General features: G+C 41.7%; 1 protein-coding gene and 1 pseudogene across 7 annotated transcripts in view; both read right to left on the reverse strand.

Moving 5' to 3' along the window:
* Window positions 1–205: 205 nt before the first annotated feature.
* The window catches only part of ANKRD27 (ankyrin repeat domain 27), a 131,914-nt gene continuing 105,900 nt past the window's right edge, over window positions 206–26,219 (reverse strand). For all 7 annotated transcript variants that reach the window (XM_056525725.1, XM_056525729.1, XM_056525731.1 and 4 more), the window contains 8 exons: window positions 24,545–24,664; window positions 20,506–20,703; window positions 18,466–18,585; window positions 18,226–18,387; window positions 16,746–16,848; window positions 16,323–16,392; window positions 5,682–5,751; window positions 206–4,896 (listed from right to left, as the gene is read on the reverse strand). In XM_056525725.1, the coding sequence (XP_056381700.1) occupies window positions 4,423–4,896; window positions 5,682–5,751; window positions 16,323–16,392; window positions 16,746–16,848; window positions 18,226–18,387; window positions 18,466–18,585; window positions 20,506–20,703; window positions 24,545–24,664 (1,317 nt within the window). In that variant the 3' untranslated portion in view covers window positions 206–4,422. The remainder of the gene's footprint in view (window positions 4,897–5,681; window positions 5,752–16,322; window positions 16,393–16,745; window positions 16,849–18,225; window positions 18,388–18,465; window positions 18,586–20,505; window positions 20,704–24,544; window positions 24,665–26,219) is intronic.
* LOC130277872 (U2 spliceosomal RNA) lies at window positions 14,368–14,503 on the reverse strand (annotated as a pseudogene).

The following is a 26,219-nucleotide window of genomic DNA, read 5'->3' on the forward strand; positions in this document are numbered from 1 at the left end:
TGGAATCTAGCAGAGATGAGTGAACTTACAGTAAATTCAATTCGTCACAAACTTCTCAGCTTGGCAGTTGATGGCTTTAGTCTGCATAAATGAGTTCAGCTTTCCGGTACTCCCATGAGCTGGAAAAGGTGGATACAGTCCTAGGAGACTCTTTCCTAGGACTGTATCCACCTTTTCCAGCCCACCGGAGCACCGGAAAGCTGAACTCATTTATGCAGGCTAAAGGCAGCAACGGCCGAGCCGAGAAGTTTGTGACTAATTGAATTTACTGTAAGTTCGCTCATCTCTAGTATCTATATCTAGTTTAACAAAGGTTGCCACCGGGCCCTTATAGAGTCCTGGGGGCGTATACAACATTCAACAACACAATAAAATGGATTAAAAATTGTGAATATAAAAACCACCTGTAAAATATACACTATATAACTGACCTTACAAATCCCAATAATGCAGTAAATAGCTACAGTTGTGGTAGAATCAAATATTTGGGGGTACTTAGTCAAAAATGAAAATATAACATCGGCCAATACAGACATTTACATTTAAAGGTGATATCACCCGTAAAGGAATTCTGTTCTTGGACCCAAGTCGTGTGGGAGCAGACGTCGGAATCAGTGAGTGGTGCATCATTTATTTCCCCAACAGGAAGGTTCATCTTCCTTCCTCCATAAGAGCAATACTAGAGTCTTAAATTCACTCATCTACAGCAAACATAACATATTCTGTAGCTACGATCTCTCCCTCTATCAAAAGTAGTTAACACTAGAAATAGTAACTGTATCAAACAGAATTCCTTTACATGGGACATCACCTTCAATAGAACTTTGGCCAAAATAGACACTTTAAGATACTCTCAGCCAAAAAAGATTTTTTTTTTAAACATTTGATTCTACTGCAACTATTTACTGAAATATTGTAATTTGTAAGGCTGGTTATACAGGGTCTATTATAATTTTATATACGGTATATATTTTTTTTTTATCCATTGTGTGTTTTTGATTGTTGTATACGCCCTTGTCTCCACCGGGGCCCTGTGGCAACCTTCATTGTACTAGAAATTGGTGAGTGATAAATTAAAAAAGGCACCTTATTTCCTTTACTTTTAACATTCTTTTATATTCCTTCCATATATACACCTTTGAGTAGCAGTATTTAAACCAGATTAGGGTTTACCAAGAAGGTCTGAAAAAATTATTCTTTAAAGTTATAGTATTAGCAAAATTTTAAGAATGATGGGCAACTCTTAAGTTATGTTCATAGGCTGTGGCTTTCCTGCAACTTATTTTAAATACTTTGTTTTGGGCAGAGCAATACACATTTATTAGAACTTATTTGAAGCAGCATGTAAACATATACTTAATCTACAGTATATTCACAAAATATACACATGTATTTTAAAGTAGAAACATTTTCAATACCTTTAAAATACACATGTAGGGTAGGGTCACATGTGCCGTATTTTCCTACCCATTGAAGTCAGTCAATAGTCGGCACAATAGCAGCTGATTTTGCCACCCATTGACTTCAATGATTAGAAAAATATGCAGCAGCAAAAGAGGTCACGTGATCCTACCCGTAAAGTGTGTGTGAATACATTGCAAGATTTTTTTGACCACGTGCATTTAATGTGTGATCGCAGCCCAAGACGCCCTACTCTAAAAATGTACCCTTATTAGACTGATGTAGTGCCCACTTATAATGCTGCAGTATTATGATCTTCATGGGAAATGTTTCCAACTAATTAAAGAACTTGCATTGTGGATCTTATTTTTGTCTTTATGATCTTATATGGAAGTATTATAGTTCTCTAATAGATTGGGGAGCAATAGTAGGAATGGGCACTGACCTCTGACTCTCCTCACAGCTACTTCTCTGCATAGAGATTCTCTGATCCCTGCAGCAAAGCCATTAGAAATACATTTCTGCACCACAGTAGCATGGCAGTATAGCGAAGGCTAAAACAACTCCGCAGAAAGATGAAACCTTACTGATAGCTAATTCTAATCAGCACCACCAAGGCAATACATGGAAGAAAAATAAAATACTTTAAAAACAATTGTTACCCCATTAATCATTTTCCTTCCAGAAATCCTAAAATGCAGTTATGGTTCAGCACTCACTACATTAAGCAATAAAGTCATTATTAGGTTAATAAAGCTGGGCCGTGACTAGGTTGAAATTGCAGGCTGCTGTGGATCTTAGCCTTGTCTTTATTATAGGGAAGTTTAAAAGGTTAGTTCCACCTGGTTACTCCTGGTTTTTCCCGATTATTTGCAGTGGCCAAAGGAATTCAGGAAAGCCAAAAGCAGCTGAAGCAAGGAAGTTACATCATTTGTGGAACTCCTGTTGACTTCAAACAAACAACGGAGCCTCATGGGCTATTCTGTTTTGTGTAACTTTTGAGAGGAGCAGGAAAAATTAGAAGTAACCACGGGAGACAGACCCTTTAAGATTTATCTTGCAAAACGCTTTTTTTTATTAATTTTACTTGCACATAGATGCGCTGAAAATTCAGATTATAACACTAGAAGATCTGCAAACCACATGCATGTAAGTGCACAGAGTGGCTCTGTAGGTAATATCTGTTATATACAGTGACTGCTATAATATAACAATGTCCTGCATCTACCACCCCAATAAAGACATTTTACAATATGTAACAAAATTACATCCCTTTCAATCTTCTGTAAAACAAAGGATATTGGATTAGTCAAAAGATCAGTTATTACCTATCACTAAAACTGGTCTACAAGGACATCAGTGTGAACCCCTAATAGTTGTGGTAGGGAATGTGATTGCACCTTTTAAAACATCCCCAAAAGTGACGAGGGGATGAAATGTCAGGCTAGGTTCACACAGCGTTTTTGCAATTAACCTGTATCAGGTTTTTGATTAAAAAAAAAAACAGATTTCTCAAAACCGGACTAAAACTATATTAAAATGTGTGTACAAATTTTAATCCAACCGTATACGGTTGAAAAATTATGTCCGGTTGAATGCATTTTTTTAAGAAAAAAAACGTACACGTTTTTAACTTTGAATAAAGTTTTACTTTTTTGATTGAAATTCCAAGAAAAAAACTGTGCAAAGTCAAAAACCATATGATGAAAACCGTATGGAACTGTACGCACGTACGGTTCTGTATGGTTCCCACTTGACTCCCATATTTAAAAAACATGTATACGTTTCAATACGGTTTTTCACCCAGACCAAAAACCTTGGTAGACTACGGTTTTGGGTACAGGAAAAAAAAAAAGCTGACAAAACCTTACAGGATGCAAAACGGACACAACCTGATGCATCTTTTGGCATACGGTTTTCAATGGAGAGCCAATGAATACGGTTTTCAAATTGAAAACGTATACGGGAACTGTATTGCAAAAACATAGTGTGAACCCAGCCTCACCTAGTGTATAACCTGATGCTTTTCAGAGCTCTGTTTGGAGAAAGTATGTGGCAACACACGGTCCTGTTTACTGGCTGAGAGAGACCATGTACTAGAATATGTGAAATTTCAAAAACTAAGAACTAAGAAGCTGTTTATTTTTAGCCTCCCTTGTTAGGTCAGTGTCAGATCACAGTAATAAACACCTGCAGTATTAAAGTGTCCCAGTCATTAGAAAAAACTTGACATGTCAAAGAATTTGATCAGTTGGGGAGTGAGCTGCTCATTTTAGGCTTCTTTCACACTGCTGTTAGGACACGGCCGTGTGACGGCCATCAGAGGAGCGGGGGAAAATAGCGGGAGAAAAAATACTGCTTGTGCAGTCTTTCTCCCGCTACAAAGAAACGGCACCCAACGGACCCGATTATAGTAAATGGGATCCATAGGGACCCGTTATTTCCCCTTGTGCCCTGTCCCGATAAATGGCCGTTAGGCTCTTTATTTTACAGCCTTTACCGGCCATTAAGGACTGGGCACAACAGCAGTGTGAAAGTAGCCTTAAAAGGGTCTGAACAGCTTCACTTTCTGACTCGCTGCATTATAGTTCCATTATAAGTTTACTGAGCTTGTCTCATACAGCAAAATGACAAAGAAAGACTATGAATCACTTGGTTGTGCAATTCTGACTGGTTTCAGATACATCGGGGGGGGGGGGGGGGGGTGTATTTAAATCTCTAACAGATGATCTTGTGCTTCTATCTTATATGAATTGTACATCGTGTCATGTGACATGTTAGGCAGGAGGGTGCAAGTGTGCGTATGTTAAATCACTCAGCAAATAGTGTATGGTCACTCAGCAAATAGTGTAAGTCCACAAGTAAGACAGACAACATACACTGCAGGTTAGTTCTAGATCAGATGAGTCCAGGCACCCACATTGCAGAACAGCATTCCCTGCAAGGGACAATGTGAAACCACAGCAGCAATGATACGCATGTCAGCTAAGTATACAAGTATAGTTATCAGACAAGCACTGGTTAAGTACTGACTCCACTGGGGTCCTCCTGTTCAGAACCATCACAGTAGACTGAACTGCAAGAGTCAACCAAAGACCAAGAGGATTCTAGGGCCAATGTGCAGGCTACACAATAGCATTCTGGGTCCCCAGAGCAGTCCAGGTCATCCAGCTTTTGGGTGGTATTTGAGCTCTTGGCACTGACTTGATCCTTCCGGGAGATCATTTCGGACAGCTCCTGATGGCAGGATTCACTGTCCAGGTCCAGCTCACAGGAGAGAGGAGAGCTGACGTCTGTCCCATTCAGAGTTTCACTGATGTCACTTATATTCTCATCAGTGTCTGTTGAACAAGCTACATTTAGACTGTGTCTCCTGGCAGTATATTTCGCCTTTAGAACAGAGTCCAATTCATCTTTTGCACCTTCTGTGAATTCAGCACAAATCCGGACATTGTCTGATTTCATGTTCCCATCCTCCCTTCTATTGATGGAGAGCTGCAATTAAAAAGACAAACAATAAGGCATTCATTCTTTAGACCACTTATTTATATTACTTTGATGTCTGACTGGGCTGCTAATGAAAAACAAACCTGTTTTCCCCAGTAAACTCTATGGACAGAGTCTAAGTAAAAGAACATCAGATGCAGCTATGTTCACATCAGTGTTATGGAGCTCCCATACAGCTGCCGATAACAAAACTTGGATGGAGGTTGTGACCAGACACCCATCGAAACAGACAGGTCCCATTCACTTCGAATGGGGTGCAGGATTTTGTTCACAGCTAAAGTCCTGTCATTTCAAAGGAATCAGCGAACGAAGCTCTGAACACTGATATAAACATAGCTTAACTGTTGTGCTATTTCACCTATCATCACTGGGATCTGTTTTTGTAAAGGGTTACTTTAGGAAAGTGGATGGCAAGGTCACAAGTGGCCCTCCAGATTGTGTGCGCCATGGTTTTCAATGCCTCCTACCTCTGGCTTCTACAAACATTACCCATTTGTCTTCAGTTATATTATATTAAAGAGCCACTTCAACAATGAGTCCAGTAGGTGGTTATCTGATCATGGGGAGAAGATGGTCATGATGTAAGATCCATACATATCTATTAGTAGGGGCTACAGGGCTTCAGCAACAACTGCAATCCACATATTAAAACTGCATGCATCCTAAAGGGCTTGTCCAGAGAACCCTTTCAATTCAAGTATAAACCCTAAAGCTCTGGTCCATGATCTGCAGTCATCAGAGAAATTAACATTTTAATATACAAGGACACAGACCTGATGCAATAAATCTTCATCAAAGTTGGGCATGCTCTTATCTCTTCTAATTTTCTTCTCATTTATGGATCTAGGAGAAAAACCAATACAGGACATGAATGTGTGGAAACCAAAAGCCTTGCACATAGGGCAAAGCACCAAATAAATCAGAATATAAATCTGGTTTATGAATCTATTAATAATGTATATTTCACCACATTTTCCAGTTCTGCTATGAGCTCCTGCACATGTCTCTATGCGTTTGTGTTACTGCCTTATGCAGCATACAGCCCCTCCCCACCCAAAACGGGAATTCCTCCTGATTGACACCACAGGCATACAGAATGTGTTAGTTCACAGTGAATAACCCCTTTAACCCCTTCCTGCAAATGGATGTATATTTGTATGAAGCACGCTGAGCAGATTAACCCTTTAGACGCCACGATCAAAGTTGTTTACGGCGTCTAAAACGGGAGAAAACAGTTGCAGGTTAGCTCATTGGGCTGTTCGGAACCGCAACGGTGTCCAAAACAGCTGAGTGGACAGCAGAAGGGTGCTTACCTTCCCTGTGTCCTTCGTCGCACCATTGCTGCAAGCCTGAGATCCAGGCTTAAGCAATCAAGCACAGATAACACTGATCAATGCTATGCTGTGGCATAGCATTGTGCAGTGTATGAAATCAAAGAATTGCATGTAATAGTCCCCTATGGAGACAAAAAAAAGTTAATAGATGTGATTTAACGCCTTCAGTAATAAAATAGCGATAAAAAAGTCTCATTGAAAAAAAATGGTACCGATAAAAACTTCAGATTACAGTGCAAAAATTTGCCCTCATACCGGCCCGAATATGGAAAAATAAAAAAGTTAAGAATAAAAATATTGTGTCATTTGTACTGAAAAGAGCACTGTGTAGAATCTGAAGCCCCCAAAATTTACATAATGGCGTTTTTATTTTCAATTTTGCCCCCCAAAAATTTTTTCTCTGGTTTCACCATAGATTTTGTGGTGAAAGGATTAATAGTATTACAAAGTGAAATTGGTGGTGCAAAAAACAAGCCCTCTTATGGGTCTGTAGGTGAAAAACTAAAAAAGTGTTATGATTTTTAGAAGGTGAGGAGGAAAACACAAAAGAGCGAACATTTTAAATGCAACAAATAAATGTATGTCACCTATTCACACCTGGATGGGTGTAATGCATTTTTTATAGTGAGGGCTCCCAAGTCACTAAGAATCCATGTAGCAATAAAAATTAAACGCCAAACACCACTTTCTTGCTTTTTTCAATTGCTTTAGTGAAAATCTTGCATAAATTCACAATGTCTTTAGCAAATATTGCAAAAAGTTGACATTACAAAATATCAAAAAATAATAATTCACCCAAGGTGCACCTTCTACGGACACGCTGGACACTCTTCGAGCTGCAGGAGATTTTCAGTCCATGTCCGGGCTCCCTTTAGCTGGACGACCTTCCTCTCACGAAGGGGAACAGACTGGAGCTTGCTTCGACACTTTACGACATTTCGCAGACCACGCCTCCTTTTTCAAGTGTCCCTAAACGCCAAAATTGCATGATTCATTCAGCCCATTAGGGCTCAATGAATTCAGCATCTCGATTCAATATACTTCACGTTGCAATAATCTTTTCTTTACATCATCTTCCGTTCTACCCTGTATTTCTTCTATTATCATCCACCTTAATAGACTTATTCTATGGTTCTGTTCGACAAAATGTCTGGCAACCCCCGTTTCACCATATTTGTTACTTTCATCCATTGTTTTTTTCGCAAGTGCATTCCGGATTACACAATGATGTTCAGTAATCCGGAACTTTACAAATTGCATTGTTTGGCCCACGTACACCCTGCCACATGGGCATTTTAGTAAGTATATGACTTGTTTTGTTTCACAACTGTACCATCCCTTAAAGGTGTACTCCGGCGCTTAGACATCTTATCCCCTATCCAAAGGATAAGATGCCTGATGGCGGGGGTCACACCGCTGGGGACCCCCGTGATCTTGCACGCCGCACCCTGTTAAAATCCGTCCCCGGAACATGTTTGCTCCGGGTCTGATTACTGTCGATCAAGCGGCCGGAGCGTTGTGACGTCAAGCTCCGCCCCCTCAATGCAAGCCTATGGGAGGGGGTGTACCCCTTTAATAGGGAACTTAGTTTCATATAATGGATGGACAATGTGGTCACTTAATACTGGAACAATTGGAGCATGAAAGGCATGCAAACGTACCTTTATTTTTAGATTGTAAAAACTTGGACATTTTCTTCTTTTTAACATCGGCCCTCACGAGACTATTAGGGATTTCCCTTTCTTGAATGTGAAACAGGGCATTTTGCCAAACATCTTGCCGAATTTAGTATCCGCTTTAAGGAGATCCCAGTATTTCTTTATAGTATTTTTGATCAGTCGGGCATGTTTATCATTCATCAATCTGTTTATTTTTCTTTCTTTATTCTCTGTCTTAATTGTTCTCTTGGGATCTCTTGTACCTCCTCTCTCACTTTTCTTACCTCCTCCTCCCTATAGCCTCTCTCAACAAATGTTTTAATTAGCATCTCCTTATTTTTAACATACTCTTCTTCAGTACTACATATTCGTTTAGCCCTAACAAACTGACTTTTAGGAATTCCATTGAATGTTTGTGAAGCATGGAAGCTATTTCTAGATAATAAATTATTTCTGTCAGCGTCTTTTTTTTTTTATAAAGAGTGGACTGGAGCTTTGTTCTCTACTTATAAATTTAAACTTTGGATGTGGACATTTATAAGGAGTGGACAAAGCTCCAGTCCACTCTTTATAAAAAAATTAAAAAAAAGAGGCTGACAGAAATAATTCATTATCTAGAAATAGCTACTGTGGAAATTTTTTTTTTCTTAATTAACTGGTGCCAGAAAGTTTAACAGATTTGTAAATTACTTCTATTAAAAAATCTTAATCTTTCCAGTACTGTTTAGGTGCCATATACTACAGAAGAAATGCTTTTCTTTTTGGATTTCTCTGATGTCACGACCACAGTGCTCTCTGCTGACCTCTGCTGTCGATTTTTGGAACTGTCCAGAGCAGGAGAAAATCCCCATAGCAAACATATGCTGCTCTGGACAGCAGAGGTCAGCAGAGAGCACTGTGGTCGTGATATCAGAGAAATCCAAAAAGAAAAGCATTTCCTCTGTAGTATACAGCACATAAAATGTATTGAAAGGATTAAGATTTTTTTAATAGAAGTAATTTACAATAGAAGTTTTTACAATCTAAAAATAAAGGTACGTTCACATGCCATTCATGCTTCAATTGTTCCAGTATTATTAAAAGTGACCACATTGTCCATCCATTATATGAAACTAAGTTCCCTATTAAGGGATGGTACAGTTGTGAAACAAAACAAGTCATATACTTATTCAAATGCCCTTGTGACAGGGTGTACGTGGGCCAAACAACACGATGTGTAAAGTTCTGGATTACCGAACATCATTGTGTAAACCGGAATGCCCTTGCGAAAAAAAACAATGGATGAAAGTAACAAATATGGTGAAATGGGGGTTCCCAGATATTTTGTCGAACAGAACCATAGAATAAGTCTATTAAGGTGGATGATAATAAAAGAAATACAGGGTAGTACAGAAGATGATGTAAAGAAAAGATTATTGCAACGTGAAGTATATTGGATCGAGACGCTGAATTCATTGATCCCTAATGGGCTGAATAAATCATGCAATTTTGGCGTTTACCTGTGAGAAGTCATGTTGTATGCTGTTCTTAGTTCCATTTTTATGTATGTGATTTTAACTTGGTTATATTCGTTCTTAGAGATAAGTTCTCGCGAGAGTAACATACCTATTTAATGTGGTGATGGGAGCATGTTAGGGATACTTGAAAAAGGAGGCCGTGGTCTCCGAAATGTCGTAAAGTGTCGACGCAAGCTCCATTCTGTTCCCCTTCTTGAGAGGAAGGTTGTCCAGCTATAGGGGGGCTGAAAATCTCCTGCAGCTCGAAGAGTTTCTAGCGTGTCCGTAGAAGGTGCACCTTGGGTAAATTATTATTTTTTTATATTTTGTAATGTCAACTTTTTGCAATATTTGTTAAAGACATTGTGAATTTATGCAAGATTTTCACTAAAGCAATTGAAAAAAGCAAGAAAGTGGTGTTTGGCATTTAATTTTTATTGCTACAAAAATTTAAAATGGCCCGAGAGGGAAGGGGTTAAAGGGCATGGTCACACGCGGCACATCTGCCTAGCAAAGAATCTACAAATCAGAGAATAAAAATGTATTAGAAAATAAAGAATATGGCCTCATGTTTTGTTAAACGGCAGATATTTCCCTTCTTATAAAAAGGGAAGATAAGCTAGTAATGTATGCATTAGATTGGTGTGTGACCTTAGTGTCACTATCTGCTTATCGGTGCATCTTGTATAACAACTTAATCTGGTCATTTCCCTCTAATTGCAGTAAATGCAAAAAAAAAAAGGTAAATCGCCAAATCTGCTTTTCTCATATAGGATGAGGCCATCTGTCAGGATTGGGAGAGAAAGCAAAAAGCCACCTCTCATTTCCATTAAGCAGCAAATCAACAAATCTCCTTTATAAAACTTCAGCAAAGAGAAAACAAGGGTCATGTACAAAAGGGGGTCACAGTAACAAAACTGGGAAAGATTCAGAACAAGCACCTGCACCAAAGTGAGATGCAATTTGCAGTATATTCTTCATTCAAAAACTAAAAGGTAAACAGGATTATATCACCAACTTTTAGCAAAAGTAATGAAAAAGCATGAGAAAGGGAATAAGATTGTGTCCTGCTACTTTGTCCTCATCTGCCCCCCCCCCCCACAGTAAACTCCCACTCTTTATCATGACTGGCCGAATGTTACATAGTACAAATTAAATCTATCATCCATCCATCTTTCTATCATCAAGGATGGATGGATGGATGGATGAATGGAGGATGTGGTGAGGGCTTAGAACTTCTTCATATCGATCCAAGCAAGATAAGTCACTAATCCCTAATAATGAAAAAAATACCTCCCAATCAAAATGCGCTACAAAACTGAATCAACATTCAAAAAAAGGATTTTATACATTCTTAAAACTGCTTTTAAAGAAATCAAAGCATTTTTGAAGCAATCAACTGTTACATCTGTGACCAGCTCCTGAGGTAGTCTAGTTGTTAAGTGCATACTGTCTGACAACCTTTTCAACCAGTCTCTCTCAACTTGTTTAAAAGGGGTTATCTAGCATTAGAAAGGCAGAGCTGATTTCTTCCAAAAATAGCACCACACCTGTCCTCAGGTTGTGTGTGGTATTGCAGCTCAGTTCCATTGAATTAAATGGAGCAAAGTTGTAACACCAAAAACAACCTGGGGACAGGTGTGGTGCAGTTTAAAAAAATAAAAATTAGCTCTGGTTTTTTCTACTCCTGGATGGTCAGGGGTTCTGAGTTGACAGAGTCTCTCATCCAGACTGAACAGTGGCCAGTGGCATTGTCATGTCAGTATTGTAAGGTGTAACACTTTGCAAAATAGAACAGAAGAAAATTGAGACAACATCCTGAAAAAGTGGTGAGTAAATGCTACTTGTAATGACAATTGTAATGACAATTTTACCCCATGGACTTAACTGAAAGAGTTTCTTTAATCATTTGTAAATACATGACATCTTCTATCTTGTACACAGTTAAAAAGGAGATTTTTTGTACTCATCCTAAAAACTCGTAGCCTTCATTGGGGGACAGCTATACTGATGGGTATATGCTCTTGCCACTCGGAGGCGCTGACACTAGGAAAAAAAAAGTCGGCTCCTCCCTGGCAGGATATACCCGTCCACTGGAAGTGAGGTAACCAGTTTTTTCACAAAGCAGTAGTGTAACAGGGGGATTGTGCAGCTAGACTAGGTAAAAAATTATTTAACCAAGGTTAACTGTATAGCACCTAATACCCAAGGTGCTTGGCTAAAAACAAAGTGTGAAAAATAAGGTAACAGTCCTCAAGTGATCTAGTGAGAGGGGGGGAGGGAGAGGAGAGGGGAAATAGAAAGAGGTAGGAATTAGATATTAGAGGGGAACAAAAAAAAAAAAAGAGATTAGACCATAGAGTGAAAAATTTATGGATTTAATGAAGAAATTAGATAAAATACAAAAAGGGTAGATGTAAGCTCACAACCGACACTGTCAAGAGAAAGATAAACACACCCTTCCAGGGAGATTACTCCAAGGGAGGAGGAGAGCAATGGCAGGACCCAAACAACAGACCGTGGCTAAACTACTCCAACAGAGGAGAGTGCCAAGGCTGCATGAGCAGCAGTAGATAACCAAAAAAAAGGAGGAGAGAGATGGCTCCATCTTGGCAGAAGATAGCGCTCAGCGAAATAGTCCCCCTAGTTGAGGGGAAAAACAAGGGATGGTCGAGAAAAAACCCAGGCACCAAACATGCCAGCATCCTGATCCTCGTACCCACTGTGGAAGGGGGATTGACAAGTGCGCCATGTACTGTGGAAGCAGGGAAATGCCGCCCTACGGCAACTTGACAAAGTACTGGGTGGACATAGCCCCCCAGGAACCCTAAGACAACATATAGAGATATTGAGGGATTGGAATCCTGGACACAGGTGCTGGGCAAAGAAACAAAGACATGGCTACGAATGAAAGAAAGAAGCACAAAAACACAGCAACCAACAGAGTTGAGTGGAACACCCAGATGGGTGCCAACTGAGCCATCCTAGACATGTCTAAGGCAACAGAGCAGACGCCTGAGCCACCCTGCAAAGCAAACCAGAAAAATACCTGGAGGCAGGGGGGGGGGGGGGGGGGGGGGACACGAAGGAAACCGCAGACATCCAAAAGTCCGGCAGAATGGAAGACAGACTCAGCACCCAATGGGGTGTCACAACCATGCACCTAGCAGGCCAACGTGGCACTCTTAGAAAGTTGGAACAGAGTGTGCAACTGTAGCCATGAAAAGCCATGGAACCTGCAGGAGATGCCCACACCCCATCTCATAATAATGCTACACACCAGGACTGCTGTCGCAGATGCAAGAGATGAGGGATGCATGTGGGGCAGGAAACATGCAGACACAGAAGAGGTCCCATGAACCCATAGAGGCACACTTTGTGGAACTTCACATGGAAGAAGTCACCGGACTGCAGTCACGGGAGTGGCAAGAATGGAGGATGTGACCTGGTGGATTAGAAAGCCATGCAGACACAGTCAGGCTATCTGGCACACCGGGTCCCGCATTCAGAACCACACACTAAAAGTGAGCTACCAGCCTAAAGCCATGAGAGCGGGATCTGGTAAAGTAGGGAACCCCACGAACCAGCATGTGGCGCATTGCAGAGGGCCCATGGAGCAACATGGGGAGACTCACTCAGGACTATGCCTAGGCAGTGGGTTACCTGAACTTACACCAAGCTGTGGGAAGTGTATGGTAGTTAACTCGACGTAGCAGTAAACTACGAGGACAGCCTTCCCGCTGACTGGTGGAGGACTCCTGAGCACACAGGAACACTCCTTCTAACAAACCCTCCCACAGACAGTGGGGCACAGGAGTGCGGCCAATCTTATGGGAGACCCGGTGGTGTAGGAGACCATGCAGACTAATCACTGGTAGCAGTCCTTTGTTCCTGCAGGAACCCTCTGACAGACTTCTCATACCAACAGTGAGGTACGGGAGAAAACCATGCAGACCACTGTCTGGCTTACTGGTGTGGGTCCATGTACACAACTGGGTACTCCAGCGGTCACCTTGCGCTAGTAGTGGGGTACCGAAATCCAGCCGTGGATGCGGCAGTTGTGAGATGAGTGACAGGTGAGACTACTAAGATAAAAAGACAGAAGGATGCGCTCCGTAGTGTAATATCAGATGAGGGACACAACCACACAATGTGAATTGTGCTTACCAGAGGTGGTTGTACTCGATCCAAGTACAACAGTGGATAATCGTGAAGAGAGGTAATGAAACCAGAGGTCTCTGCAGCCGCTCCAAGCTTGTATAAATAGCACCAGATAAAAACTCCTCCAAATAGCAGCAAGGTAAACTCAAGCGCAGAGACCAAGATAAAATTCAGGGTGTTTAATCACCCACAATGCAGCGCGTTTCGCAGAAGATCCGATTCTTCACTGCTAAAGAAGCCTGAAGAAGCGGAACTTCCGCGAAACGCGTTGCATTGTGGGTAATTAAACACCCTGAATTTTATCTTGGTCTCCGCGCTTTATTTTACCTTGCTGCTATTTGGAGGAGTTTTTTTTATCAGGTGAGACTACTGTCTGGCCTAATGAGAGCAGGTGCAATCCATGGCCATGCAGGGACACTTCCACGGGGACCTCACACTGGACGTGGGGTCTGGGACAGCAGACGCGGATATGGCAGTCTGTGAAGGAGGGAATATTGTATGTACACGTCAACACCACCTGCGGACATGGCAAACATGTTATGACAATTGGTGGTAGAGGAGAAACAGTCCTGACTGTAACCTCAACATCTTCCAAGGGATCATGAAATCCCCTGGCAAGACCCGCCACAGATAGTCACATATGTCTCTGACAGAGTGAGAACCCTGGTGAAAGCAGGTATGCCAGAGGCATACCTCAACTCACTCAATGCAATATGTCATATCAGGTCCCATACAGGGTGATGGAGACAATAAAGGGGCCACTGTATACAATCCCAGAAAGAAAAAAAAAAAAAAGAGCCCAGCAGATATTTTTGGTGCATTGTATCCGAAGATACTCCCATATCGGGTCAACGCATGGGGCGATGGAAGCAAATTTCTATATCGGCCCCCGTTCTAAGAAGAACTGATAATGCACTTGATCTTAGCGAAAAGGCTGAGAAGCAATAGATAGTACAGCCAAAGGCTGTAATTTTGTGTCCCCAGAGGTCACAAGGGTGCATGGAAAATAAGGCACAATTTAATTATAGGCCAAAAGAGGGCGCCAAACACCACTAAATGGTCAGAGACCAGCAGCAGATTCATTTTTTTTTTTTTAAATACACACACTAAGTAAGAAAGCATGGGGAGCAAGGTGCCTTGCACTGAACTTGTCCTTATGATCCCCGAAGGTAGAACGGGCTAGGAAGCCCCCACCATGAGCCTCATGCAGGGTCACTGGAAATACTCATGCTGCAGCCTGAAGTGTCTACCAAGGTGTCGCACAGCTCCAAAGCCCAGGGACAAGAACGGGCTGGACTCAGGCAAACGGAGCCGCTCAAAGAACTGTGCGCCAACCCCCGAAATGAAGGAGGGGCAGAGCTAGACGCCGCTGGAGGCGCCCATCATAAGATTTGCAGATAAGCACCCGTCTGCTACAGGAATGATCCGTGGGGTGCACGAACCTGGAAAGGAGGCGCTTCTTGGCCTCCTGGTCCGCGCACTCTCGGGGGAAGAAGGACAGAGCCACGTGCCGCCATAGCCCCCCCAAAAAATGGAGAGCAGGCGCAGCCTGGTCTCCTGGGGAACGCTGGCTCAGGGAAAGAAGAAGGGCGGCCATATGCTCCCAGAGCCCTTGACTCCCACCGGTTGAGCCTCCAGCACGCTGCCGACCCCCGCAGTGGGGAAAAACATAGCTGGCGGAAAGGAAGAACAGCAAGGCTGTTCAAAGGTGAGCAAGAAAAGAACGCTCTCCACAGCAGACGTCCTCCACAGGACATAGTATGCAGACACACAGCCCTTCCATGAAACCCTGAGCAAGCTCTGGTATAAAGGACAGAGTCCCTTTTGAAAAGGGGGGGGGGGGGGGGTGAGGCAGACCCTGTCTTCTATACTCACCTCTGGCGTCTTCAACCAGCTTATGGCCACACTGCATCATACCAGGCTAAGAAAGCGGGGCAAGCGGGGGACCCGGACCCAGGGTACAACCTTCAGGCGCTAGCTGTTGACGAGAAGGGGTTATCAGTACATACTCTATGTCTGTGCCCCTTCATCGCATATGGGGGAACAGGTAGCGTTATTCTCCTGAACCCCACCAGAAAAAGGGAAACAAAAAAGGAGAAAACCTGTGTCTTGCCTCCTACTGACACTAGCTAAAACTGATTACCTCACTTCCAGTGGGCGGGTATATCCTGCCAGGGAGGAGACTACTTTTTTTTCTTCGTGTCAGCGCCTCTTGTGGCAAGAGCATATACCCATCAGTAAGGTGTCCCCTAATGAAGAATGACCGAGAAACCTGTATTATACTTCAGATGTGCATTCATATTTCTGCTGGTTTCAGTGTTTGCACAGAGCTTTCCTTGGTCATTTGCATGCTGAGAAATGTTACCTTTTCCACAACAAAACATATCTTGTTAAGGAAAATCTATCACACTTGTCAAACAGCCTAATTTCTGCAATTCGACACAGCTTGCTGAATTTGTGGCGGAATTTCTCAGAACACAGAAGTAGTTCCACAAGGTCTTATATTCTTGCGGCTTTTCCACAGCAGAATGCCAGTCATGGAAATTCTGCTGTCTGAATTGAACTGCTGAATCCCGCTGAAAAGAATGTACAGTAAATTTTGGCAAAATTCTTTGCTGAATTCCGCTGTCTGAACATACCCTAACCGTGTTTTTCCAATTTTTGTCAGCAGAATGGTATAAAATAAGCTCTAATTAAGAACTAGTAAATGATAAATAATGTAAATACACACTTTTTTTACGTGAACATTTAACACTGTAACTTACTTAGATGGATTAACATCAGATTTTCCTGGAGTAACAGAAGCTCCTGAGCTTGCTGGACTAGAGGTCACTGCTGTATAGGAAATAAGGGAAGACCATTTTAAGTGAATTTTAAGTCTACTGTCTCCATTAAAGGAGTTGTCCCTCCATAAAGACTTATCCCATATCTACAGGCTAGATGTGGGGGTCTGCCTGCTGCCAAACCAGTTTATGAACGGGGAACTGAGTCTTCTGTCAGAAATAAGTGGCAGTCACATGTGCACCATCGCTTCATTTATTGTCTATAAGAGCTAAAAGTACAGTGCTCAGCTATTTTCAGCAGCTTCATGTGGATTGAGGATAGGTCTTAATGGTGGGACGATCCCTTTAAATCAGATTACTGTGAAAATATATAGTATGAAGCACATTATTCCCACATTATCTCACATTTTTTCCTGATGCAGTCTGGCTGCTCCTCCGATGCTGCTGCCCCACTGTCCGTCGTCATGTGGCTGGAGACATTTAGAAGAAGGTGTCTGATTCTGGTGTTCTGTAAATGAATATGCAAGTTAATAACCTATTGGATTGCAGTGTATAGGTTCTTAAAGGGTTTTTCCAACATCACTATTTCTCCTCAGGATAGGCCATCAAGATCAGATGAGTGAAGAGTCAGCTTTTGACACCCCCAGTAATTGGCTGTTTGTAGGGGCAGTGGCACCTGGGCTAGTGCTGCTGCCGTTTAGTTTACAAATGAATAGGATAAGGCTGCAATACTCTCTACATCGCGACTTAAAGGGGCTGTGCGCTGCCCTGCAGTTCGGAGCTCCGCTCACAGCGTCATCAAGTTCATTACTCCGAACGATGTGTGCGGGCTTCCGTGTTCGCAGCCACCAGGCCCCTCTACCAAAGTCTATGGGAAGGGGGCGTGACAGCGGTTGCGCCCCTTCCCATAGACTTTCGTTGAGGGGGCGGGCGAGACGTCACGAAGGGGCCGGGCGTGACCTCACGCCCGGCGGCTGCGAACACGGAAGCCCGCACACAACGTTCGGAGTAATGAACTTCCGGACGCTGTGAGCGGAGCTCCGAACTGCAGCGCACAACCCCTTTAATGTAAGGCATGCAGGTGTATAGCACTACAGAGTTACGTAAAAAAAGAGGAGATCAAGTACCACCACTCCTTCAAAGTAGAAAAAAGAAGAAGTTAATGTGTAAAATATGTTAGGTAGGTCAGTCTAGCCCTGGCAGCCCTGCCCCCTTGCAACAGCCCCTGTAAAGGAGCAGGTCCGACTGTGAATAGGGGTCCCTGCCCTGTATCCACATTAACTACCTACTTACATACTGGAGGCTTCTACCTAATAGAGGAGGAGGAGGAATAAGCTATCTACTGGGGGGCTTATACCTAAGAGGGGTGAAATTTCCTACCTACTGTTCTTCTACATAGGTCTGCAGTGCCTATGTAAAGCTGGGGTCACCATTATACGGTCACTGTATGAGGGTGATTAAGGTCTATGTCTACTGTTTATTTAGTATGGAAATATTATCCAGTCACTATGTGGTGGCAATGATAGTGGTCATGGTGTGGCAGAATTATTTGTCCCTTGTATAGTGATGGTATTGGCGATATTGGTCTCTGTATAGTGGTGTTATTGGTGGTACATCATTGGTATTATTTAGTCACTGCAGTACAAATGTGCGATCCTGGCATAGATGTACTATTTCAAACGGGAACCCTTGAGAAAACGCTGCGTGCATGGCATTGCCACTCTCTCTGCTTCCACAATTTTCCTTAACGCAAAAGGAGGTAGCTATGGCTCAGATTAAATTTTACACCCATACAGCACCTTTAAATTCACACTCTAGTTGAAGGGTGAGGTAACAAAATGAACATCGTAACATAATACAACAATTGACTCTTCTGGATACATACTTCCTTTGCAAAGTCCAGCGGGCAGTACTGACGCTTGTTCCTCACATCCACCGGAGCTCCATACAATAAAAGCAGCTTGACTAAACCCTCATGATTCCTGCGAACAGCCTCATGGAGAGCAGTGTTCCCTTTTACATTACAAAGATTGACAGAAGCTCCATGCTGGAAATAAATGGAAAGGAACTGGTCATAAAGGGCTTTGAAAACTAGAGACTCTACTTGATACTTTATGACTTCTACCTCCAGTAAAAGGGATGTGATTTCAAGGTGGCCTGCGATGCAGGAGTATATTAGCGGTGTGTTCCCATTCATGTCCTTCTTGTTCTTTCCTGTGCTGAATTCCATCAGAAGCTTTGCCACCTGTAAAATATCGCAGTAATTTTTGAGAAATTCTTGCCTGTAGGCAGTGATATTTATTTTGATTGAGTATAATGAAAACCCTGTGATCTCTAGGCTGAATCTTTTCAGCCAGTCCATGGTGAAACAGTCTAAGATGAAAGAAGATTACAGGCCAAAAAAAAAAAAAAAAGAAGAGGGTCAAGATTCCTTAAAGGAGAATTCTGATTTAAAAATGTTTACCCCCCCAAATGTCCCCCATATGGATGTAGCTCTCTGGCCATGTACATTTTGCTCCAATAGGTCCAGCCTTTCTCACGGTGTGGTGCTCCGTATTTCATGGCACTTCCTGGTTATGGCGGTGTGGAAGATGATGTTAAAATCATTATCCCCCATGCTGCTTTGCTGCAAGTTCCTGTCTCTCCGTGCCTCCCTTCTCCTCAACCCCTTTCCTCCCTCCTGCTCTCCCCTCCCTAATAATTTCAATAGTAACGCAGCCCATGCCCCTAAACCCACCCCCATCATCCGTGTCTCCCTCCCCCTCCATTCCCCAGCTACGATATGAAGATTACTAACTTGTTACTAGAATTTCCCTGGTAGTTACACCAGCGTAACTATCAGGGATATCGTTGGACTACAGTTATCAAATGACCGATCCCGGGGAAAGTATATGTGCGCAGGGGTGACTTGCTCGCTATGTTAAACTTACTAAGTAGTTTAGAGAATATTCCTGGTAGTCACAGCAGCGTATCATTGGCCTAAAGAGATCATATGTCCGGTCCCGGGAAAGGATTAGTGCGCAGGCGCGTCCGGCTCGTAGGCTAGGCTGATAAGCTAGAGGCATTGTGAGGCGTTTGCACAGCCCAGTGAATGACTGCAAACGAAGATTGTATGAATATGTAAATGATGGGAGTGATCTTGTCGTAGCTAGGGGGGGCCGGCATAGAGCTGGGAGGATCCTGAACAAGGTGACGTTTCGTTACCAAGATGGCTGCGGCCCTCAGCATGCACGGGGAACGGAATTCATAATTGTGACAAGCAGCCTGTACTTCCGGATTTCGGAAAAGTCGGGAATGCGTGGAAGCAAGACAACGGAGGTAATTGAGGTTGTTATATAACTTATTGCTGGCTTTACAATGGGATAGGATTAGTTTGCTTCAGAGTACTCTTAATTTTCCTACAGTATTCAAACTTTTCACACTGCTCAATCTTGTACTTTAATGGGTTACGGTCATTAAAAACAACTTTCGACATCAGACATGTCGGCCAGTGAGTGGAGCGCAATGGCGCTGGCATCCCTGGCTAATAATTTACTATGGCAGCGTGTCTCAGGATTGAGACCCAGTGACATCAACAACTTTTGACATGTCAAAAGTTGCTTTTAATTACAGTAACCCTTTAAGAAGGGGCTCAGACTGAGGAATTTCCAAGAGTAATTCCGCTTAGGAATTATGCTCAGCAAGTCCAGTGCAGCAGAATCCTATTGCAGTCATTGGGATTTTGTTGTACAGTCCACACTACAGAATTTCAGAGGCAGAAAACTCTATTGAAGAAAGAATGATCTCTGTCTGAATTTGCATGGAGTACATTGCTCTCTATGGGGATAGCAATGTCTGACTTAGTCAATTCCGGGGCGCCGTCGGATTCTCTGGTTGAAATACGTCTGGCTGAAGAATCTCCAATGTGAACCTAGGTTTAGAAAAATTATTTTCCTATCTATGCTAAGGGCTGAGTTATTAGAAAGGAGTCATTTGTTCAATAACCTCATCTCTTTGTACTCTGTCCAAGAGAAGGACCCCCTTCTGTTTGTGACATCATAGCAACTTATATGGTAAAAATTAAATAAACAGAAATGATGGTACTTCGCAGGATAAGCAGTCTTGGGTTGGTTCACACTCCCATCCAGTGCATATTTGGACATTATTTGTATTGTTTTAAACTCACCTCAAAATGTCCCTTGTGACAGGCCAGGTGCAAAGGAAGTGCTCGGTTCCCATTTTTTGCATCCACATGAGCTCCATGTTTCATAAGCAGAGTCACAAGAACGGAATGACCATGTAGAGCTGCGATATGTAGGGGAGTGAATCCATCCCGACTGGTTACATTGACTCCAAGACCATTTGTGGGAATCCTGTTAAGCTTCTGCAAACACAAGCCCCACCCCAAAAAATAGCTGAAATAATAAAAGTATTCAGTATGTATATCACCATGTAATTACTTTACATTTACTATGTGCAGCATTTGCATATGCCACATGTATATAAAGCTCCGCTTTCTTTCAGTTCACTGGATTTACCTTAGTAAATTCAGCAGCTCTGTGGTGTAGATTTCTGCGATTTTTTTTTTGTTGCACATGCGCCCCCTCCATGCAGAGCCACAAACCTGTCCTGGCTCCTCCACCTTTGTGTAAATGGCATATTTTTTCAAGTCACATATTTTTTGCACAAAATCTGTGACTTATGAGCATATACACTTAATTAGTAAATGTCCACCATCATGTCCAAGTTAATGTTTTATTAATAATAATAATAATAATAATAAATAGTGGCAGTATGCCCTCTTTAGACAATGATCACCTAAAAAGTTAATGGGATGGCGGCCTACACAATGCCCACAAGAATTAATCAATCAACTCCCTAATGGCTCTTTCAACTTTGCTCTTGGTCCAGTGGGATTACCCTCATGAATTATTAGACTAGTATTATTAAATTATTAAACAGAGCTGCAGGGAGGCGAATATATTTAAGGAGCCAGGAGGGCAGAAGCAGTTGCTTTCCCCAGACAGCAAGCAAGCTATGAAGGAGAGGCACAGGTCCTTGCAGGACACACACAGCGGGGGGTTTTGAGTAACCCACACCAGTATGAAATGTGACCTAGTGGTAACATGAGTGGAGTGCTCTTTCTCAAGTATAGGAAACAGTTGGATGGGTCAGCTGAGGAGTACATACAAAACAGCAAAGGGTGAACAGTGATTAAGGTTGCAGGAACATATTTTTTAACTGGCAGGGATCAGCCCACCAGTTGGCAGACAAGGACTGTATTGTGTGGTTAGTGGCCAGACAGGCCAGGCATTTGTTCCTGAATTTGTTCCTGAGCTTTAGCTCACAATATATATGTTATATATACATATACATACATACATACATACACACACAAGTCCCTCAAGTTACAATATTAATTTTAAAAAAACCTCCCCCCTAATAAAAAAATTAAATGGCTCTTATTTTAACCTTGTACAAAAACAATTAAACATATTTGGTATTGTCACGTGCATAAATGTCCAAACTATTCAAATATATTGTTTATGATTCCGCACGGTAAATGGCATAAATGTAAAAATATCAAAACACCAAAAATACAGATTGTTAATCACATCATATATCAGAATTTTATTTTATTTTATAAAAAGCAATCAAAAAGTCCCATCAAAGCAAATGGTACCAATAAAAACTGCAGATCAAAAAATTAGCCCCCTGTATCATTCCCATATATGGAAAAATAAAGTTTATGGACAATTTTATGCATATGTTTTATGTTTTTTTTAAGCTAGCATTTTTTTTTTCAGTAGTACAATTATAGAAAAACTACATTGGGTATCGTTTTAATTGCATTGACCTACAGAATAACAATAAGGTATAATTTTTACCATAAAGTGCACTGTGTAAAAGCCAAACCCTCCAAAATTAGCTAAATTGCTGTTTATACATTTTTGGGTTTGTAATGACCTCTTTCATTTTACCATAAGATTTACCAAAGTACAATTGGTCGCACAAAAAACAAGCCCACATATGTAGGTGAAAAAATAAAACAGTTATGGATTTATGAAAATTGGCCTGGTCCTTAAAGGAGTAGTCCAGTGGTGACTCAGTGGTTTACAACTTATCCCCTATCTTAAGGATAGGGGATAAGTTGCAGATCGCGGGGGGTCCGACCCCTGGGGCCCCCCGCGATCTCCTGTACGGAGCCCCGACAGCCCGCGGGAGGGGGGCGTGTCGACCTCCGGACGAAGCCGCGGCCGACACGCCCCCTCAATGCAACTCTATGGCAGAGCCGAAGCGCTACCTTCGGCAATCTCCGGCTCTGCCATAGAGATGTATTGAGGGGGCGTGTCGGCCGCCGCCTCGTGCGGGGGTCGACACCCGCTATCTCGGCGGAGAGCCGGGGCCCCGTACAGAGAGATCGCGGGGGGCCCCAGCGGTCGGACCCCCCGCGATCTCAAACTTATCCCCTATCCTTAGGATAGGGGATAAGTTTTTCACCACTGGACTACCCCTTTAACCCCTCAACGATCACGGACGTATATTTACGTCCTGTGGCTGGCTACCGATCTGTGAAGCATGCTCAGAAGCTGAGCGCGCTTCGTATCTGTGGGGTCCCGGTTGCTATCAGCAACCAGGACCCGCGGCTAATACTGGACATTGACGATCTGGCTCATGTCCAGTATTAACCCTTCAGAAGACGTGATCAAAGTTGATTGAGGCGTATAAAACGGGAGAATACACTTCCGGTTAGCTCAGCGGAGCTGTTTGAGACCGCCGTGGTGAAATCACTGCATCCCGAACAGCTGAGAGGACAGCTTCTTCCCGGCTGTCCGATCGGCGTTTGATTTCTCCAAGCCGGAAATCCAGGCTTGAGCAATCAAGCGCAGAAAACACTGATCAATGCATTCCTTTGGCAATACACTGAACAGTGACTGCAATCAGTATATGCAATGTTCCAGCCCCTAGAGGTGGCTATAACACTGAATAAAAAGGTTAAAAAAAAAAAAGTGTGTAAATAAAAACAAACATGTGGTATAATGTATATTGTTAATTAAACCGCACGGTCAATGGTGTACGCACAAATAAATTCCAAAGTCCAAAAGAGCGTATTTTTGGTCACTTTTTATACCATAAAATATGAATAAAAAGTGATCAAAACGTCCGATCAAAACAAAAATGATACAGATAAAAACTTCAGATCATGGTGAAGAAAATGAGCCCTCATACCGCCCCGTTCGTGGAAAAATAAAAAAAAAGTTATAGGGGTCAGAAGATGACAATTTTAATCGTATTAATTAATTTAGACCTACAGAATAAAGATAAGGTGTCATTTTTACTGAAAAATGTACTGCATAGAAACGCAAGCCCTCAGAAGTTACAAAATGGTGATTTTTCTTTAATTTAGTCGCACAATTGTTTTTTTTTTCTTCCTGTTTTGCCGTAGATTTTTGGGTAAAATGTCATTACAAAGTAGAGGATTTTTAGGTGCAAAATTGAAAGGGTTATGATTATTAAAGGAAAAGACAAAAGTCCAAAAACTGAAAACGCTTTGTCCTTTAAGGGTTAAAGGGGTACTTCACTGGAAAGCTTTTTTTTTTTTTTTTTTTTTTTTTTTTTAAATAAATCAACGGGTGCCAGAAAGTTAAACAGATTTGTAAATTACTTCTATTAAAAAATCTTAACCCTTCCAGTACTTATCAGCTGCTGTATGTTCCAGAGGAAGTACTTTTCTTTTTGAATTTCCTTTCAGTCTGACCACAGTGCTCTCTGCTGACACCTCTGTCTATTTTAGGAACTGTCAAGAGTAGAAGCAAATCCCCATAGCAAACCTATCCTGCTCCGGACAGTTCCTAAAATGGACAGAGGTGTCAGCAGAGAGCCCTGTGGTTAGACAGACAGGAATTTTAAAAAGAAAAAAAAACTTCCTCTGTAGTATACAGAACCTGATAAAGTACTGGAAGGATTAATATTTTTAAATAGAAGTAATTTACAAATCTGTTTACATTTCTGGCACCAGTTTTCCAGAGGAGTACCCCTTTAAGGCCAAAATGGGCCAAGTCCATTTAGGGTAAAAAAAATAAACCCTGTTTCTCTGTAATACTAAGGGAAATCATTGCTTATGACATAAATTTAAAAAATATATGTCTTATAACTTTATCCATCACTTCCCTATAAATACGGATTACTTTTCAATAGAAAGTGATGTCCCTGTAAGAACTGACCTTCTGATAAGGACCACATGAGCGGCACTGGCACAGAGGGTGACAGAACTCCTTCCCGACCAAAGAGTCTTCAAGTTCATCATCATAGTCATCATCCACCCACTCCAAGAGGTAACGGACCTGCAGGAACAAAAAACAGGCGCTTATTGTATAAATGGTTTGTACAAGATCACCCCTCAATATCTACAGAGTGGAGGCCCCAAAAAATGTTTAAAATGTATTAGTGCAGCAATTAGCATATCAACTAGAAATTCAGGCAACTAAACCAGTCTTACAGAAAATTTTATTTCCCTGTAGTCCAAAGGTAGCACAAAGGGTTAAGTACACTGCTCAAAAAAATAAAAGGTAAACACTAAGATAACACATCCTAGATCTGAATGAATGAACTAATTGTATGAAATACTTTCGTCTTTACATAGTTGAATGTGCTGATAACAAAATCACACAAAAATTATCAATGGAAATCAAATTTATCAACTCATGGAGGTCTGGATATGGAGTCACACTCAAAATCAAAGTGGAAAACCACACTACAGGCTGATCCAACTTTGATGTAATGTCCTTAAAACAAGTCACAATGAGGCTCAGTAATGTGTGTGGCCTCCACGGCATAAATTACACCTTATCTTTAATTCTGTAGGTCCATACGGTTAAAATGGTACCCTACTTGTATAGGTTTGATTTTGTATTACTTCAGAAAAAAATCCTAACTACATGCAGGAAAATTTATACGTTTAAAATTGTCATCTTCTGACCCCTATAACTTTTTTATTTTTCCGTGTTCAGTGCGCTATGAGGGTTCATTTTTTTGCGCCGTGATCTGAAGTTTTTGTCGGTACCATTTTTGTATTGATCTGACTTTTTGATTGCTTTTTATTCATCTTTTCATGATGAAAAAAGTGACAAAAAATACCCTATTTTAGACTTTGGAATTTTTTTATGTGTACGCCATTGACCGTGTGGTTTAATTAGCGGTAAATTTTTTAAATTCAGACATTTCCGCACGTGGCGATACCACATATGATTTTGATATGAACTGATCTTGTGTTGTAGTTTGGTAAATTGTCATGTTGATTCAGGCCTTTTAGGTGTCTCTACCACTGGTTCAAGGTGTCCATTTGGAATTTCCTGAAACGAGCTTTGGCCAAATTACAGCCTTTACTGTTGAGATCAGGCAGCCTAAGATCCTCTCAGCTGCCCATTTCGTCATGCATGTCATGTTTGATAGCCTTTCTGACTGCTGTCTTAAAGCTGTTGATCCTTTAAGGAGAGAGCTATAGTTATTTTTCTGGAATTTAGCAGAAACCCCAGGTAACAGATTTCTTGTGTTGGAATCAGATGAGATTTCTTGATTCGAACAATCTAGAGATCCTTTGCGAGGATTTCCCTTGAAGGGGCTTTTATAAAAGTCGTCTAAATAGGGTATTATAAATATCCCCTGATTTCTGAGAATTGCAGTTGCATCACAACTACCTTCATAAAAAATCTTGAAAGAAAAAAGCTGTGAAAGTTGAACCGTAGAAAATTTGTGAGAGATTTGGCGCTGGGAATATAAAGGTATGTGTCTAAGATTTATTTTCACACATAACTCTTGGGGATGGAGACATGGAATTAGCATACAAATGGTATCCATTTTGAATTTCTTTTTGGAAACCTGGCTCCTGACCATAGCTTG

Source organism: Hyla sarda, chromosome 6 (assembly GCF_029499605.1).
Source record: "Hyla sarda isolate aHylSar1 chromosome 6, aHylSar1.hap1, whole genome shotgun sequence".
Lineage (NCBI taxonomy): Eukaryota > Metazoa > Chordata > Amphibia > Anura > Hylidae > Hyla > Hyla sarda.